This window comes from Salminus brasiliensis, chromosome 16 (assembly GCF_030463535.1).
Source record: "Salminus brasiliensis chromosome 16, fSalBra1.hap2, whole genome shotgun sequence".
Classification (NCBI taxonomy): domain Eukaryota; kingdom Metazoa; phylum Chordata; class Actinopteri; order Characiformes; family Bryconidae; genus Salminus; species Salminus brasiliensis.
The window spans coordinates 25365063-25384824 of record NC_132893.1 but is presented as its reverse complement, the minus strand read 5'-3'; the positions used below and the strand labels follow the sequence as shown (position 1 = coordinate 25384824).

The window sequence follows — 19762 nt, the reverse complement described above, 5'->3', positions numbered from 1 at the left end:
TGTCTTCAGAACAGCCCAAAAAATGAGGCAGAGAAATAATGTATCACTATTAGATCTCAACATACTGAAACATTTGTCCACCATCAACATTTCAACACATTTCACTGACCTCAGAATTTGGATGGAAATAAACAAAGATTCTTTCTGATCAAAGTCAAGCACAATGAACAAATTCAACAAAAATGCTGAACTGTCAGCACAACTTTAAATTTGGATCATCCTTCTAGAAATGTCTTGCACAGTATAAACACTGCAGTTCCACATCTGAGCAGAGAACTGAAAGACTTAAGCATGTTTGTGTGATGTTGGCTGGACATTACCGGCAGGGAAAAGTGGGACACATACCTACGCAGTGATCGTTCTGCACAGTGTATCCCTTGGGACAGAGGCAGCGAAAAGAGCCATCCATGTTCTGGCATGTACCAGGAGCACACGTTCCAGGTAGGATTAGACACTCATTCACATCTAGAACCATCAAGGATGACAGCAAAGCACAGATATTTTGACACATTTGAACATTAATGAAAGGTGCTGTGAATTGTAAGACAATGGAAAAGAGCAGCATAAAACATACCCACGCAGTTCTTCCCATCAAGGGTAAGCTCATAGCCTTCCTCACACAGGCACTGAAAGGAACCCACACTGTTGATGCACTGCCCATTTCTGCATAGCTGACCATACGGACCTGAACACTCATCAATATCTGACAACAGACAGCAACACAGACCAGCAGACATTCATATTTTTGTAAAAGTCATTTTGCATTTCTGTGCATTTGTCTATTACAATCGTTCAGTATGAGGTCTTGTTTTTCTGCTATAAAGAGATGCTAGAGAACTTTACATTTGTCAGTCAGTTATACCTATCTACTACACTGATTGTGTTTGTTTTGCTCTGTCTAAAACCACACTTCTACATCTTACAACACTAAAGAATTCACTGTTTATCATTTACTGCACTATTTAGTGTGGGAGTGTGCAGTTTGGGATGCAGTCTTTGTGTTTCTATTAAGATGCACTTGATGAAGACATGCCACATGACACTAAATCTAAGCATAAAATGTAATATGTAATATTTCTGGCACCGCTTAACAGTTTTCAGATAAAGTTGACATTCATGAAATATTACCGTCAAGCTTATAGCCACCAATAGCTTGTAAAAATGTTTGCTCTTAATGTCACACACAGTGAATCTGGAGAAGCCTTCTGTAAATCTGGTCCACTGTGTTTAAATCTGTTTAATCAAGCTACAGAGAATGAACTGTGAACCAAAGGCATATATATATATATATATATATATATATATATATAATGTATGTAGCACCTTATTAAGAATTAAATACAAGTGAGGTTTTTTATGACACTCGTTTTTCAGTGCATGCAATGGATTTTCTGAGGTCTGCTGGTGACCCCACTTTGGGGTGCCTTGTAAGCCACTAACAAACCATGCAGCTCCCGAGAAGTCCCAATCTTACCTGTACATTGGTTAGTAAGAGTGACCTCAAAGCCAGGGTAGCAAAGACAGTTGTAGGACCCCACGGTGTTCTTGCATGTGCCGTTCTTACAGGGCTGATGTACACACTCATCAACATCTACAGGAAGGACACAAAAAATGTATTTTCATTATAAAAATAATATTGTGACATACAGTTGAATGTAAGTACATTTTTTGATAATTTCTCATTAACACATTTAATATTTTCAATATAAAGGAAAATAAGAATTGTTACATTACCCATGCACATCTTGCGGTTGGGGGTTGCCTTGAAGCCAGTGTGGCAAGTACACATGTATCCGCCCGGGATGTCCACGCACTTGCCATGACTGCAGAGGTTAGAATTTTCCAAGCACTCGTTGCGGTCTGTCCAAAAGTGTGAGGAGAGAAGGTAAGATAAAAATTGCCAAACACACAATCAGACAACACTGGGAAAACAAGCAGTCGACATCACAGCAGTGGCTCTGGACTGAGAGACTAGCCACAGGCATTACAAATACTTTGCTAATACTACTGATACCAGTTATTTTAAGGATGACACTTTATGTATTTAATTTTTAATACTTCATACCTTTAACCCTTAATACCCATAACTTTAACCCTATCGTCTTGTACATGGATCCACACCCGATTACTCCCAATAATGACTATGAGGGAAGAAAATCTAAGATAAACAAGCTTTGGGTGCTAAGCATTCGGCATGAGTTTGGCTCACCTATGCAGGCTCCGATTGGTGAGAGCTTGAAGCCATCTGAGCACTCACAGCGATAGCTGCCTGGACTGTTGATGCAGTCTGCATTCCTCTGGCATAAGATCTCTGAACTGCTACACTCATCGATGTCTGCAGTGCGCACACATACACACACACACACACACACACACACACACACACACACACACACACAAACACAAGAAACATTTTAAACCATAGTGAAAAAATGCATTATATGCATCTTCTGCATTGAAATTACGTTTTTATGTTTTAACATCATGATGATTCATAATGATATGGCACTACACAATTACTTTTTAGTATAAACAAAAGTAATCAAGACATTAATAAGTAAAAAGAAGAAAATAGAACATCTGCACAGCTTTAATCGGTCTTACTTCCAGGCAGTTGCTAGGCTGTTGCTATGTGGTCAACAGATTAAAACCGCTTTGCAGTGGTTGCTGCTTTTCAGTTGCTTTGGTATTCCTGGTGGTTGCTGAAGTGTCCCAGGTGGTTGTTATGGTGTTGCTAGGTAGGTGTCATGATGTTGCTAAGGTGTTTCTTAGGTTGCTGCAATGGTATACCAAATGTTTGCTATCGTATTTCTGGTGGTTGGTAGGGTGCCCAAGGTGGTTGCCACATAGTTATAGTTTTGCTAAGAAGTTTTATAGTGGTTGCTAGGGTAATTTCTGTGGTATTTTAAGTGGTTGCAAAGGTACTTATAGTTGCGACAACAGTTGCTATGGCATTTCAAATGTTTGCCATTATCTTTCAGGTGGTTGCAAGTGTTTCACCAAGTGGTTGCTGTGGTAGCCCACGTGTCATTTTGGGTATTACTTGTGTAACTGTAAAATTGTGACATACAAAAATAATAATTCCTATCAGAATCAAATAAAATATATCAAATATATAATCAGAATATTCTACACAGAAACTGTAAGTCATATCAAAAGCTGTAGACAAGCTCGAACCACACATCTTACTGAACAGTCTGGCAAAAATGTAGCAAAAATATTCCTCTAGAAGAGCAACGATACTCTGTACCAGAGTTAGCTAACTTACTAACTGCCATCTGCAGAGTGAGACAGCACCAAATATTTATGTTGTTCATGTGTGCGTTTTGCTTGTCTTTATGGGCCTCTATAGTGCTTATTCTGACAGTTTTATTCCTCCGCCGACTGAATCCACCTCATTTGCCCCAAAGAGCTGTAATTAGTTTGCTTTATGTTGGGCTCCGGGAGACATCCAAACACCACCAGCTCACTGTTAGCAAACAAGCTCTGCTGTCAAGCCCTAACCAGGGGCTCCTGCATATAGTTTGTAGAGATTTAAAAGGGAAATTAGTTGTGCTCCCTGCAGTTCTGTTTGAAGGGTGAACACCCTGTGACCACAAGAGGATATTGGGTTACGGCCCTGTGAGCAAAAGCTAAATGCAGATTGACAGGACATGTGGTGCTGCACTGCTATCCCAGTTGGCGGACTGGGCAGAACACAAACAGACAGTGAGCTAATATTTAGAGAAGGGGGAAACGGGGCTTGAACTGTGGCTGTCTTTACACAACCACTAACCCATAGTATAATGCGGTTACAGACTACTACATACTGCAGACACAAGCCTTTCACTGAGATTTAAATACAAAAGAAGGCAACAGACAGCAGGCTGGTAATTACAGATACATTTGATAAATATTTGATAAACATTTAACATGGATCCAAAACTAACATCGAGTTTCATTTGTGAATAAAATATATTAACATTTCATACTATTGCAAAGCATTACTGCTCTAATTTATAGCCCCTCTGTTTCAGATATAGCTTGGTGCTCTGAGATAGCTTTAAAATGACAAAAAATTGAGAAAGAGCAAGGTTTTCCTTTAATAGTTAAGTGGGGTTACAAACCTTCACATATGAGTAGCACATCATTGTAGCTGAAACCTCTTGGACATTCACAGCGAAAGCTTCCAATCTGGTTGATGCACACACCACTGGCACAGATTCCTGGGATCTCTCGACACTCATCAATATCTGAACAGAAGATAAAACTTCCTAAAGTATCTTTGAATACTATATGATACCACTGTCAATGTAAAATATCAATTTTCAAATGAATTTTGATGGAAAATGAAAAAAAGTTTTATCTTACCCACTGGTTTCCCAGTTTCAATGTCAATCTCAAAGCCGGGTACAATATTTCCACAAAGAGTGCGGAAACCCTCTAAGGAAAAAGTACGTAGTTATAATCGTGTGTGTCTGTGTAGTCAGTATTAAAATATCGATCATGCTGAAAGCTTATTTATTGAACTCACCAGTGCCTGGTCTAGGGCATGCTTGACAAGGCTTGTTCCAGGCTTTGCCCATGTTATAGGCACAGCAGCAGATCCGGTGTGTAATGTTGAAGGCTAGCTCATTCTCACAAGTTGTGCCGTTGTAGTTGCGAAAGCACAGGCTTTTCCTCATGTCTAAAACAAACAATGATTTTCTGGTTTACGAAATAGGAAAACTTACTGATGAAGTATATTTTAGGTGGTCTTATAAAATTATATTTGCAAAAGACAAGCCAAGGCATGTAATGGAGGCCAAACATCTTATGTCTGTATGGTTGTTAAGTTGTTAAATTGGTTGTTACATTTAAAATACTGAAGTCTGTACTGTACTTTGTAAAATATAGCATTGTTGAGTAGAGCAGTTGCTGGACCACAAAATAAACTATTTTAACATACAGAACCGACTCATTCAACTGTACAAAAATGCATTTTCACATACCCATGCAGTTATTGCCTCCATTCACTTGCATATACTCCTGAGGACAGACACACGTGTAGTTGCCTAGTGTGTTGTAGCATGTGCCAGGACCACAAATCCCAGGATTCACCACACACTCATCAATATCTGAAACCACAAAAAAATGGAATGAAGCATCTCTGGATTATTCAATCTCTCTTAACATTTTAGCACCATAATGCCTGCTTGTATGAATGGACAATAGGTCTAATAACCATTTAGGCTAAACTTTAGATAGTTAAAGTTAGAACAGGGCAATGTGGTGGACATGTTACTGTGCATTTGGCTCAGCTTTGAACAGGGGATTGAGCTGGGACTTATTAACTTGTTAACTTCTTGTAAGTCTGGATTTGAAAATTGTGAATGATTATTGCTTTCTCTGGCAAAGAAAGAGTTGAATTTCATTCAACAAAAACATGTCTTGGTTTCCAGCTTGGGGACTGTAGTGCCTGTAGTGTGCCTCTGCTATTTAACAAACAACACTGACAAATATGCTGCTAAGCCAGAACTATGCGGTAATGATGTGCTTTAACACCTGCTGGGTCCTTTGTGGCAGTCTGGTTGAATATAAACCTAAATAAACCTAAAAGTTTTCTCAAGAAGCAACAATTCATTAAAAAGGTCAAAACGTCAGTTCTTATGAGGCCTGGTTCTCTTCTACCCACACGCTTCAGTGGTGTACTTTCACTCACCCTCACAGATGCGACTGTCTGCGTTAAGGTAGTAGCCAGCTGGGCAGTCACACTGGAAGCTGCCGAAGGTGTTGACACAGTTTCCACCTTGGCACAGGCCAGGAAGCTCTTGGCACTCGTCTATGTCTGCAAGGAAAAGGAGACAGATCAACATCCTTTGGACTCGCAGACATGCATGCCAATCATGCAAAACAAAGGACACCTCAGGCCTCTTCAGACACTGAAATGAGAAGGCTTGGATTACAGTACTATTCATGTTACGAACATCTACATCTGGGTTTAAATACTGATGTTTTTTGTAAGCACCAGGAGATGGCTATGCTGTCCAGCATTTCAAAACTCCAAACCATCTGCAAATTAACAGTCTGCATTTCAGGAAATATAATCAGCAGTTTTTTAAATTACCAACATTACTGACAAATATTATTTTTATTTTAATGTGCCTGAATGGTTACCTTCTAATATGATGGTAATGGGGTTCGGCCTGAATCCCTCTCCTCCTGGGCACAGTGTGTTGTAGTCCGCTACAAACAAAAATGTTTGTTTATGTAGTATAATCATAACCTTACATGATGATACCAGTTACTTTAAGTTGCACCCATTCCTGACACAGAGGTGCAAATGCACACACACACACACACACACACACACACATAGTTTGTCTTGTCCATGTAGAGAAATACTGTCAATAGAATAGGACTCTATTGAGGAGATACACCTAAACGTATTGATATTGTAAAATTATACATGCTCGATGGCCCCTGGCTTTTTTGAGATTTTTTTAAATATGCCTGATTGAGTTTGACACTCTTGGTCTAGAGAGTTATAAAGTGGAACTGTGTTTTCTAGATACTTTTGGGATGAACTGGGGAGTTAGTAATTTCAGTAAAATAATGAAAAAGATTAATAGAGAGCTCACAGGTGTTGACAGGAGGGCAGGCTTCACATGGGTTCCCCCAGGCTCGGCCCAGAGAGCAGCAGCAGGAAGAGCGACTGACTCCAACACCCACCTCCACACTGCAGGCCAGCCCACCTCGGCCACGGGTCACCACCTCCAGGAAACAACTCCCTACACGGGGGTCTGAGATGGAGAGAGAAAGGACAGTAAAACTAAGGCAGAAAAGCAACATGTCTTATTATTGAGACATACAATGTATGCATGCTTTACATTACCTTAAACAAACAATACCCAAAGTGTTATACTGTATCTAATACGCACCAACGCAACCAACTCCAGTTGGGTTCAGCTCAAAGTTGGTAGGGCAGTTACATTCATAAGAGCCTGGTGTGTTCACACAGTGTCCATTCACACAGTTTATGGGGTCCAAGCATTCGTCAACATCTGCAGAGAAACACAGAAATCACATCACAAAAACCATCCACCAGATAAATGTAATATAATGTAAATGTTATGGTCTTTCTAATTGGATGCGATAAGTGTAAGTAACACATGTACCTGTGCAGTTAATCCCAGATCTGTTCAGCTCATAGCCTTCGTCACAGATGCAGCGGAATGCTCCAGGGAGATTTTTACATAAACCAAATACACAGATGTCCTGGAAGGTGCACTCATCAATATCTGCAACACATGACCGATTTGCATTGTCAGTATTATAAAGTCATGATTACAACTCTACTTTATTAGGGTCTCTGGGTTGCTCAGCAACGTTTTTCCATAAGTGGCTGGAGTCCAAAAGAGCACAAGTAAATAGTGAGTAGATGGCGTTTTCTCCCCTCATCTGTTAACACCAGGCGTCTGTTAGCTGGTGTGGTGGAGCTGGGGGCCCATCAGTTAGCAGCAGTTTGAGTGGTAGCTGGCTTTGCATGTATCAGGGGAGACATGTGTCCTTACCCACCTAGTGTTAGGAACAGTAATAGTGCTAGGGGGATTTAAGAACAGATGGGTTAACTGGCAGTACCAATTAGGGAGAAAAAGAAAAAAAAATGACAAGCCAAAACCCCCCTTTTTTAAAACTCATTCTTAATTCAGTGTTTCGAGTGATTTGCGCTGAGATAAAAGAGAAACTTAAGGATCGATACACTAAATATTGCTACATCTATACAACAGACATGTTTTTCATCTGTTGTAATAGTTCTGCCACAGTGTCTCTCTGATTAGTGACACTGTTCTACTTGGATGACCAACCAGTGGGAACAATACTGTCAGAAGGGAGTTTCAGCCTTGAGATGCTGCCAAAACAAGACTCAAACAACACTCAGAAGCTCCCAGACATGTTATGAACATATCATACTTGCTGCTTCTTCAAGACAAGACACCATGTCATCAGGCTTCCTGTTTCGGTCATACAGATAGTTACTTATTTATATGTATTTATTTAATTTTAGATAAGGTAATCATATACATTTGGTTTTGTTCATTTATTTGCAATGACACTGTATACACAGTCTTACACAGTCCCCTAGGCTTAGTTCCAACTGTACACACCCTAAATACTAAACAGAGACCTTGCTATGCTTGCTATAGATTTTGTGTAATGTTGTTTAATAATATAGGGGCTAATGGAACAAAGTCTCCTTTATCAATAATCACTCTCTTCACACTGCACATTCAACACCTGCCTTGATTTAGCAGAGTACATACAAATTCCAATATCATTTCTTCTTTGTGTACGAAATCAACATTAGAATAAATTGTAGATGTGGTATATGTGTGCTTGAGTATATGTGTGCTTGTGTGTGTGTGTGTGTGTGTGTGTGTTGAAAGAGTCACCTTGGCAGGTTCTCCTATCAGGGTCTGAAATGAATCCTATCTCACATTCGCAGTGGTAGCTTCCTGGGATGTTCAGACACTGGCCATTTTCACACATATGTGCACTGTCAGCACACTCATCTATGTCTGTGGGAAATGTCAGAGATAATACGTTTGTACAGTAACAGTCAGTTCTTTATGACTTACAGTATGTGTGCACCAGGAGGACTCTTAGTAAATGTTACAGATGAAATTGCACTTTTAAATGAATAGATACATACATAAATAAATACACAAATGAACAGATAATAAATAGTTAAACTCTTAAATGTGGTGCACTGGTGGCTTCCCCATCATATGAAGTCCTAGCCACTGGGTAGGGATTGGAAACAGCTAAATTGATCTTCTAAAGGCAATGGTTCTATATAGAACTATAATGACTTGATTTCTGTTTGAAAGCTTAAATGGCTATTTATAAGGTGAAATAGTTCTACAGAAAACCTTTTTATATGGTTTCCTAACAGAACCTTTAAAAATGTTCTGTATAGCACCAAAAAAGGGTTCCACTACTATGAAATTATGAAATGGTCCATGAACCTTTTTTGGAGCATGTTAGTATAATACCCCGTTTTCTTAGTGTGTCCTTGTGTTTATCTTACCTGTACAAGTGAAGCCATCTCCTTTGAAGCCCTCTGAGCAGGCACAGCGAAAAGAGCCTGGCGTGTTTACACATTTACCATCAGGGCTACATTGGTGGGTCTCTTTGATGCACTCATCCAGGTCTAAGAGTGAAAAACAGGTCAGGTTAGATACATGCAAGTAAATATTTCTGACATAGCTATATCTTAGTTCAACTGAAACTGCACCTGAGGTTGTGCAGATAATGCTTACCATCACATTTCACTCCATTTCCTATCCATCCTTCCTTGCAGGAGCAGCTAAAGCTTCCAGGAACGTTGACACAACTAGCATGCTTGTCACAGTTGTGGGCGTCAACCTTACACTCATCAATATCTATCAATGACATACAAAACAAATGTATCACACCTTATAAACTATTACAGATTTTAGAAAGAAATAATACATCCTGAGAGTGCATTTTATCAACACCCTGCGGTACATTTCTACAATATTATTATGGTTAAACTGCACTTACCACACATGTATGTCAGCTTAATGCAATGCAAGTTATACTGTCCATAAGTTAACCTTACAGACTCGTCAGATCTCACCTGTGCAGCCAGAGGAGCCTTTCTTCACAGAGTATCCGACCTCACAGTGGCAGATGAAGGACCCCTTGGTGTTCTCACACTCTCCAAACATGCAGATGTTGGCATTGAGCTCACACTCGTTCACATCTGGAAAAATTACACAAGCACTCAGTGATCCTCCTCCAAGTCCCACGTCAAGAAACTCAGCAGAAAAATGAAGCCTCGGCTAAGTATGGCTGACAGATGCTGCAGAGAGAATGGCCTGATCTAGGGTCAGTTTTATTTTTAGTCTGACAGTCTTGACAGAGGAATGTACAGTAGGACAAAAAGAAGCCAGGCTGATATTAGACTTCTTAAAGAATGTAAAAGGAATGCTAGCGCAATGTGTGCATAAGTAAAGTTAGGTCTAGATGATTTTTATTTGTGGAGTCTGTGTTTTCAATCTTCCAGTTTCCTGTCCTGTATCTTGTCCATGCCCCAGTCTAGGGTCCTGTCTGTGCCCCAGTACAGTCTTCTCTCCATTGTACTTATTCAGTGTCCCGTTGATTGATGTCCATGTCCAATTTCCAGTAAATGCCCGTTCATTCCCCAGTCTTGTCTCTTGTCCATGCCCAAGTTCTATCTCCTGTCTATGACCTTGTCAGTGTGTATTTCATGGTCCTGTCCAGTACACTCTCTGCGCCCAGTACAGTCTTCTGTCCATTGTCTCTATCCAGTCTCCTTGTTGAGTCTCTTGTCTGTGCCTATGTCCAATCTCCAGTCCATGCCCCTGCCGAGTCTCCTGTCCATTTCCCAGTCTTATCTCTAGTCCATGCACCAGTTCTATCTCCTGTCCATTGCCCTGTCCAGTACACTCTCTGAGCCGAGTACGCTCTCCAGTCTAGTCTGCTGTCCATTGTCCCGATCAAGTCTACTGTTTATGCCCCTGTCCAGTCTCCAGTCCACGTCCTTATTCACTCTTCTGTCCATACCCCTGTCCTGTTTTCCTCCCTGATCCAGACCCTGTGATGGGTACTGTTTTGTGTTGGGAGGTAGGGCAGCCTCGTTCTTATCTTTGTCTCTGTTCCTTTGTTTACCCATCTGCTTGTCCGTGTGCTACATTGTTTATGTATTGGTCCTTGTCTCTGCCCTTGCCTCACCTGGTTTATAGTGTTTCCAGCTGTGTCTCCTTTGTAGCCCTGCCCCCTCATTATCAAACCCAGGTGTTTCTAGTCTATTGCTGTGTATAAGTAGTCCCTTTATTTCTTTGTCTTGTCTCTTTGTCTTGGCCTAGTCCTGTGTCTAGTCTGCGCTGTGTTTTCAACATTTCTTGTTTTGTTTGTCACATTTTTAGTTTAGTTGTAAAGAAAGCACACTTGCATAGTGCCTTTTAGTCTGTGACTGTCTGTCTTTTTATTTTTATCTGTCTGTCTGCAATATTCCATTTCAATAAACTCAAATTTATATTTACCAATACATGTTTTCAGTGTCATGGAAGACATAAACCCATCGTAACAAAGGCAGTGGTACTCTCCAGGGACATTAGTGCACTGACCACCATCACATATATCAGGCTCCTCCTCACATTCATCCACATCTGGAGGGACAGAGAAGGAAAGAAACAGAGATAGAGAAACAGCTGGTAAGCAGCTCTTTACCTTTCCACCATCAAATTCAAGTCCATGTTTAAATTTTTTGTTTGAAGTAAGAGTGTATCTGTTACCTGAACACATTCCAAAACATATTCAGCCTTTAACCTTTTACATTCTCCCACCATGACTCACATGCTATGAATCCCTGTAGTTATGGCACCTGTAACTCATGCGGACGTGCTCAGAGAGCACAGACAGTTGGATGTTGACCTACTGGCAGTGTGTGGAGAGCACAAGGGGATGGCCTATAGCAGATGTATCCACCTACCTTTTGTTCCATATTTTCCCTACTCCAGCAAACCTGATTATTTAGCTTATGAAAAAACATAATAATTAGCCAGCAGTGTCAGGTGTGTTAAAACACAGAGGATGTGGCAGGATTAGGACACATATGCAGTTTCTGTACTGTTTCATCAGAGTTCCTGACATCTGACCTCTAAAACAACCAAAATATTTCTGTCATGTTTACTATTGTCAGTGATGATTTATCTGTGTTTATTAACCTTAGTCCTATTATGTGACTTGGTTGGTGGCTCTCTGATATCTGGTGTACATCTACTATAAAACCACAGTTAATGCAATGCGATTTATTTTTCTAGACTTCCCAGAAATGACCATTGCCCAGCACACACTTTCAAAGTGATGCCACAATCATACCCCAGAGTTGTTGGGGTTTTTTTTATCAGAGGCATGGCTAGAACTTGAAAGACTGCAGAAACACCTGTGAGCCACATTATTTACAATGGTCATTCCGGGAGATTTATCTTTTGAAGAGGCTGACAAAGAAAGCTTTTTTCATGTGCTTATAGGGGGAAAATCAAGCTATAAATCAAGCTAAATTGTACAAGGGCATATCTTGAGTGCAGGCAAATAGTGCACATTTGGTCTTACATCAGCATGAATTACTGCCAGGCTGTATTAGGTGGTGGATTCGAGAAGATGACAAAATTCTAGTATTAGCCTGTAGCAATGAATTTAGTATTCAGAAAATAGTGTTATCTCAGCCCAATTCAGATCATATGTGGCCCAATTAGCTTAACTGCAGAACTGGGAGTGGGCAATCAAGTACAGTTTCAACAAAGCAGATTACATCAGTTGCATAGCTTTTTTGTCAGGAGACTGTAACTTTTAATGATGCTGTGTGTACATGGTAAGGAATGAGCCTTCAATTCATTACAGCTTGGACTGAAATAATGACTTGACTTGAAAAAGTCATACAGGTGCTGTGGGTCTTTACCAGTACAGGATCTCTGATCTGGCATTAGTGCATATCCTTTGCCACAGCTGCAGGTGTAACTGCCCTCTGAGTTAGTGCAGAGTAGGTCACAGCCTCCATTTTCAATGGTGCACTCGTCTATGTCTGAAACACAGGATGGTCAACAGGTTTGAGTTTATGATGCTGCAAAGAATTGTAACTGGTGAGCAAGTGAAGATCAGTGGATCAACGGTGTAAGATAAATGCTATATGGATATAAGGAAGAGAGAAAAGACATGGGGCATGTAAAGAAGTTAGTAGATAAAGTAGATAAATGATGGGAGGAAAGATGGGATACTTTAAGATTGCATTTATTCATTTATCAACACTAATAAACTCTACAGAAGACACTCTTAATCTTAGTCTCTTTTTCATGGACGAGCATTAAAGTAGCGGCTTTACCTGTACATCCTTTTCTGTCAGGGGTTGATTGATATCCAGAGGAACAGGAGCAGTGATAAGTGCCAGCCACGTTCACACACTCGCCATTTCTGCACAGAGTGGTGCTCAGCTCACACTCGTTCACGTCTGTAATATGCACAAAAACATGGACACATCACACATTCCCTAAAGTCATCAAAAGAAGAAATCACAGGAAGAATCAGGCCATGGTAACTCACGTGGAAACGTAAGGGCAGGAAACTAAGAGCTTAAGGATCACTGAGTTAATAAACACCTTGTCAGTTCATAAAACCACTGTTTCTACCCCGACCTCCGCTGGCTTAATCCAATAGAGATTTCATTTAAGCTTGAGGAGTTTCACAGAGGGAGATACATCCTTTATCTTCTAGGTGTGGAACATAATACAGTGCATGACCCTGTTAAGTTGAATACATATTAAGTTGTAGAATTTTACAAACAATGCAAATACCTTGTATTTCCAAAATAGTAACTTTACAAGAGAAGGAAAAAAACCTTCCTAACTTTCAAGGGAAGTCAATGTAAAAAGATGTAATTCCACATTATTCCAGAGCATTTCTGTTGGTCCGTTCATCATGAAATTCTGCTAAATTCAATTAATGTCAAAAATTGCAAAACAGCAAAAATGGAGATACAAGGTTTTTGTGCGACAGCCATGATATGCTTGCGTCAGAGCATAGTGTACAGTGTGTCTGTGTGCTTATGTTCTCACCTTCACAAGCATCCTCATCAGTGGATAACTGGTGGCCAGGTGGGCACAAACACTGATAGCTCCCTTCTGTGTTTTCACATGAGCCCCCTCGACACAATCCAGGGTTCCGCTCACATTCATTGATGTCTGTAATACGCATACACAAACACACACACACACACACACACACACACATACTGTATATATACAGAAACACACACAATTATGTAGTAAAAGCAGGTATGTTTGTCAATCTCAGCTAGTACAATTCCCAATAGATTCCAGTGATGAACATTATTAGGAATAGTAAGTCTTTTCTTTTCTGTCTATACATCATGCTGGTTGAAACATCAGTGAGTGTATTGAAATGTGGCACTCACCCATGCAGTTCTTCATCATCATGAAACCGCTTTCATAACCTGGCAGGCAGTCACACTCAAAACTGCCTGGGGTGTTCACACAAGCGCCATGTCCACACAGGTCAGGGGAAATCTTGCACTCGTCAATGTCTGTTCTCACACACACAGAAAAAAACTGATCAGTGATTAAAATATTCACATGAGATGTTCAAGTAAAATCTCAGATTGGTTTGTAATATACATGTTAACCTCTTAAACTTTCAGCTCCTCTGTCTCAAAACTACTTAATATGCATATTAGTTCTATAATAGTTATGAAATAATAATAATAGAATAAAAGTAGTTACTAAATAATTAGTTATAAATAATTAATTTCATGATAAATAACAAAATAATAACCAGTGGTCTGGGATTTGCTTCAAGCAGGCTGCGGTGTTTGAGTGTGTGGAAGCTATTCGCTCACAGTGCTGCATGTGGGGTTGTCATGAGACTGATTTTAACCTAACGCCTGCATCGCTAAAAACCTTCTCCTACAGGAAAGGCTCTTTTTTGCAAGTGTTCAGTAAAATGCTGTTACTCCAGAAAAAGCTGTTTTTCTGTGCTTTAGTGTTTGAATCCAAGGAAAATAATGAAGAACAATAAACTGTTTAACCTAGAACCTACCATTTAGCAAAAATGCTTTTAGAAAAGTGAGGTTCGAAATTGTGGAATTGATCCATGGTTTGAATGGAATTCTTCCATGTGAAAGCAAACCAGTAATAATGAGTCTTTCCCTCAAACGAGCGTAGAATAGGTCTTGGGTGCGGACTTAGGACAGAGAGTGATGGAGTTGGTTATAAATCGGTTCCATGAGGTGCTTCTCCAGATAACATGCCCATGTGGGGCCTGAGTGGGTAGACCGATGGTCAACATTTTGGCCCATATGGATGTCCACCAGGGTCCAAACAGGGTCGCTGATGGGACCAAGAGAGGTTAAGCATGGGACCCAACTAGATTGTACACTACACATGAGGCCTAGATGGGAGCCATGTGAGTTTAGGGTGGGCTATAAAGATAGGGCCTATTTGGGAAGCCCAACTGGGTCCCAGTAACAACACATCACCTCAAACCCACCTAGCTCACATTTCACCCATGTGAGCCCCATATGAGCATGTTGGCTGGGTCACAGTTACAAACAAAGATGTCAAGAGGGTGGTTAATAGAGCTGCCACTTTGGTTCCCTTTCAGTAGATGGTCCATTAAAGAACCACTTTTGTTAAAGAACGTGTGACTGTGAATAATCAAAGCTTAAAGAACTTAATGCCCATAATGTAAAGGTTCTGTGCCAATTAAACTGCATATGGAATCCAAGAACCACTGAGGGAACCCAGCATGTTTTTACAATTTAAACATTTTATTCAAAATTTAATTGAATTAACAATACTTGGAAAAAAAACTGGTACCTGTGCAGTTGCGTTCTTCTGCATCCAGAGCAAACCCTCCATTACAGCGGCATCTAAAGCTTCCGATCGTGTTCCGGCAGGTTCCATGAGCACAAATGCTTGGGAAAACTTTACATTCATTGATGTCTGCCAAAAGAAGGATTATGAACTAAACAAATACCAAGCTTCAAATAAAACACACACTTGTTAAAGCATACTATGTCAATTTACTGTTAACTCTGTAACTCTGTAACTCTGTATTCTGTTTCAGCTTTCATTTCATCATTACTAAACCTTATATAAGATGACTGAACATGAGCTTTTTTACCTTTATATACCGGTCTGCCCGTAAGCACATCTCCACGATTTGCAAAGCCAGGTCCTCGGGGGCACAATACTTCATACTCTCGTGTGCCAGGCTCTGGACATGCCTCACACTCCTTCCCCCAGGCTGCCCCCACTGTGCAGCAGCATGCGTCCATCCGGAACCTTCCAGCCACGGGCTGGACACAAACATCCTCATCGTAGGTCAGATAGCAGTGCTCTAGGCGAATGTCTGAAATGGAAGGGAATTTTGCCTTTAACACTCTGCATATACTTTAGTCAAGATATGCAAATTGACAAACAAAGAATCCAATAGGCCAGTGTGGATGGGGTGTTGACTTACCCACACAGATACGTCCAGTGGAGTCCAATGTGAGGCCTTCAGAGCACTGACACTTAAAAGAGCCTCTCGTGTTCACACATCTTCCATTGGGACAAACACCAGGGAACACCTCACACTCGTTCACATCTATAAAAGACAATATTAGTATATTAGACAGGCAGACAGACAGATAGACAGACAGACAGATAAGTACCCAATCCCTACAGGAAACATGCCTAAAGCCAAAGATTAAAATAAGTGGATCATAGTAATAACAGATTAACTGGAAACTAAAACTCAGTTTATTAACGTTTAGATGTTAGTTAGTTTTATGAACATCTGTTTCAGAAGAAGCCCATAAGAATCAACCTGAACACATTCCTTTGAGCTCTTACCCTCACAAATGGTCCCTCTTGGTCGAGCAAACCCTCTTTGACAGACTGCATCTGAAAATGCAGGATACTGACAATAAGTGATTGAAGTAAAAAAATAAAAATAGAAAAATACAGTAGTTAAAAAGTGCAGTAGTTTTGATCTGCCTTGTAGATTACAAATATGGAAGGGGATCCATCAAGTTTTTTAATCTTATTTTGACAAATATCTGTAAAAGACTTAAACTCCAGGGCAAAAAAACTTAAGTCCTATGTTCCACTAAACACTCTTTAATGGACCACACTCTGTAATGGACCGCATTCATGACAGGCTTGAGAATGAGCTGATGAGATGAATTAGGCCTGAGAGGAGGTCTCTATGGTTAAGTCTGTCATTAGAGAACTGCTGGCGAAAGTGTAAAGCTGCAGAGAAAAACACTGAACAAACAATTAAGAAATGACATGATCAGGGAAACGCAGTCAGAGGCTGAGATGCACAGGCATAAGGTCAGACCACATGAGAGAGGAAAATGGGCTTTCTAATGCATTCACAACAGAAGCTAATGACATCCATTTCAATTACAGACCAGCGTCGCAGATGTAGCTGTACTGCTGACACATCACTTGCCAAGGCTCTGCAGGCGGTATTGGTGCAAGTTCGCTGGACAACACTAAAAGCTTTATTTTTAGCAGAGGCATAGCACGATAAAAGTCACTGACAGTATAAACAGCAGAGAAACTATTCCTCTCTAAAAATATGGTTCTTGTGTGGTTGAGGGTTGAGGGTATTGAAAAAGCCTGTGGATGCTAAACTAAAAAACATTCACCCATGGCTGCAGCCACTCCAGTGTACATTTAGAGAAAATGAATAGGAGGTGAAAGAATTAAGAATAAAAAAGAGAAAACAAAAACATTAATCAATCAATTTCAGCTATAAGAATAAAAGTACCCAAAATAAAAAAAAAAAAAAAAACTGTGAGGGATTCATAATTAAAAAGACAAAAGAAATAGAAAACAAAACAAACAAAAAAAATCTCTCTAAAGCCTATCAACAAAGAAACAGCACAGCATTTATACTTTGCAGTTCTAAGCAATGGAATGTGACTGATCTATTACTTGGACTATGTGTAATATAATTACCTAAAGGTTCTTTAACCAAACTGTTTGTCAAACCCCATTTCATGCCTACAAAATTTCTTCAATGCAGCATTCTGTGTTTCAAAATGAATAGTTTGTGCTGACAGTATGGATGAATTGCTGCTTTCTAACTACCATTTTAGATCATTCCAACTAGTAATAAATCATAGTAAAATACATCAAGACCGTACAAACAGAACACAGAACATTCTAAAAGGTTTTGAGGTAAAGTAGTGAGCCCTAAGTGAGCATTTACTACCTGTAGCTCATCACACAGTGAGAACACAGAAAAATAACTGTAGTAAGCACCAGCAAACATGTATCCTAGTCAGGCTTTCTACAAAAACTCTCATGTCTATGGATATAAATACAAAACCGGCTTGGATCTTATTAAAGAAACAAATGTGAATGCTGACGCAGCTTGAAAATGGTCAGAAGTAGTTTACCTCTTCTACAGCATTATACTAATGAGGGAGCAGGAATCAGTTTCAGTCAAAGGCATAATTTGTGCAAACGTACCGATCTCACAAGGTTCACAGGGACTTCCCCAAGCTGCCCCCAGTGTCGCACAGCATTCAGACCTCAGAGTTCCCCCATTAATATTCACTTCACAGCGGCCTTCTTGGATGGTGAGCCAGCATGTCCCTTTCAGAGAGTCTGTGGAAACCAAAGTAAATACAGACACAACTAATACACACAGACAAAAAATTTAAGAGACCTCAACTTCATTTACTAACAATTTATACATATTTTGGAGGGCGAGGAGAGATCTTTGTGACTAACTTTTTACAACTATGTTTAAACAGTCTTTAGAACTTTTAATCAAAAAAATGAAAAAACTCTTAAATTAATAGCACTTAGAAATGAGTGCTGTTCCTAAAAAATGCAGAACAGTTCTGCAGCTTAAAAGTGGTCCCCTATTGCAGGCAGTTACTAGGCAGTTCCTACAGGGTCACTAGGAAGACACTATTGTATTTGATAAATGGTTGCTATGGTATCCCAGGCGGCCACTAGTTTATTATGGACCACATACACACACATGTTCAGGGAACAGAGATCCCTCAATGCAAAAATACTGTGCAATGTGCAATACCCCCCCCCCCCTCCATGTGCAATTAAGAGTCATTTGCTGTAAATAATATTGTTATTGCTTTTTTAATTCTTCTATATTGTGTATATAGTGTAATTTATTTATCTACATTTTTGTAACTGAGTGTCTTGCTATTCCTTTCTGCTGTGACACTGAGAATTTCCCCACTGTGGGACTAATAAAGGATTATCTTATCTTATCTTATCTTATCTTATCTTACTATGCAGTTGCTACAGTATTCCTGTATACTGTATTTGAGACAGAGGTACTGGCACTATGTCTCAACACAGAAACAAACAAACACAGACCCTATTTTAGGTTATTACATCTTAGGTGTTGTGTTTTGGCCAATGTTCAGTTCACTGTGTACGTCTTTGCACATCTGTACATAATTACCAATGCAAATGAGGCCTGTTGGGTCAACTTTGCTGCCGGGGGAGCATTCACAAACGAAGGAGCCAGCATTGTTCTTGCACAATCCATTAATACATGGGCTGCTCTCACACTCGTTCACGTCTGCAATAAACAAGAGAGAGATCCAAATCATGCTCATGGGCAGCACATGGGCTGAGATCAAGAGGCAGAAAGGAGTAGCACAATTTGTAGCTTTCCCTGTAAATTCTACATCTCCTCTGTATTCATGTGTCATCATAACTCTGTCCAACGCCAAACGTGACCTCATGTGGAACGCAGATTTACAGTGTGCTGCTGTATAAAAAGCATAAACAGTAGGAGAGAGTCAAACAAATCACAGTGGGCTCAGTGAAGAAATACTCCTGGCAAGGCCATATCTCTCCATTCCAGACAGATACAGTCAGCTTGGCTATTTGGAGAACACCTCAATGTTTCATCTGATGTTATTTTACAGTGAAACGCTGTTAGTGTCTGAAAGTGCAGAAGAAAAAGCACATTCTATAAACGGAAACAGAAAAAGCACAGATATCCATGCAGTTGAGGCCTGGGTTCCCACACATTAATAGATTTTGAGTAGATTTATTGTAAATGGTGAGTGTGTCTGTGAGGCACGAGTGAATCAAATATAGAATCTTAAATAAATATTTCTCAGAGGGGTCTGGCTTTCAGGAGCAGTTCTGGGAAGAGTTTATGTGCCCCTTAAAGCTGAACTGTGAGCTGTGTGCAT

The 19762-nt window shown here is 40.1% G+C and overlaps 1 protein-coding gene across 1 annotated transcript in view; it reads right to left on the bottom strand.

Annotated features, from left to right (window-relative positions):
• The window catches only part of fbn2a (fibrillin 2a), a 76719-nt gene that overhangs the window by 16694 nt on the left and 40263 nt on the right, over positions 1-19762 (bottom strand). The window contains exons 20-48 of the mRNA XM_072659500.1: positions 19018-19137; positions 18051-18188; positions 16419-16469; positions 16045-16170; positions 15706-15933; positions 15399-15524; positions 13979-14107; positions 13620-13745; positions 12890-13015; positions 12470-12592; positions 11052-11177; positions 9623-9748; positions 9282-9404; positions 9050-9172; positions 8412-8537; positions 7137-7259; positions 6900-7022; positions 6600-6761; positions 6136-6204; positions 5681-5806; positions 4971-5096; positions 4514-4666; positions 4351-4422; positions 4107-4232; positions 2210-2335; positions 1735-1860; positions 1475-1591; positions 575-703; positions 346-465 (exon numbers count right to left, since the gene is read on the bottom strand). Of these exons, the coding sequence (XP_072515601.1) occupies positions 346-465; positions 575-703; positions 1475-1591; positions 1735-1860; positions 2210-2335; positions 4107-4232; positions 4351-4422; positions 4514-4666; positions 4971-5096; positions 5681-5806; positions 6136-6204; positions 6600-6761; positions 6900-7022; positions 7137-7259; positions 8412-8537; positions 9050-9172; positions 9282-9404; positions 9623-9748; positions 11052-11177; positions 12470-12592; positions 12890-13015; positions 13620-13745; positions 13979-14107; positions 15399-15524; positions 15706-15933; positions 16045-16170; positions 16419-16469; positions 18051-18188; positions 19018-19137 (3615 nt within the window). The remainder of the gene's footprint in view (positions 1-345; positions 466-574; positions 704-1474; positions 1592-1734; positions 1861-2209; positions 2336-4106; positions 4233-4350; positions 4423-4513; positions 4667-4970; positions 5097-5680; positions 5807-6135; positions 6205-6599; positions 6762-6899; positions 7023-7136; positions 7260-8411; positions 8538-9049; positions 9173-9281; positions 9405-9622; positions 9749-11051; positions 11178-12469; positions 12593-12889; positions 13016-13619; positions 13746-13978; positions 14108-15398; positions 15525-15705; positions 15934-16044; positions 16171-16418; positions 16470-18050; positions 18189-19017; positions 19138-19762) is intronic.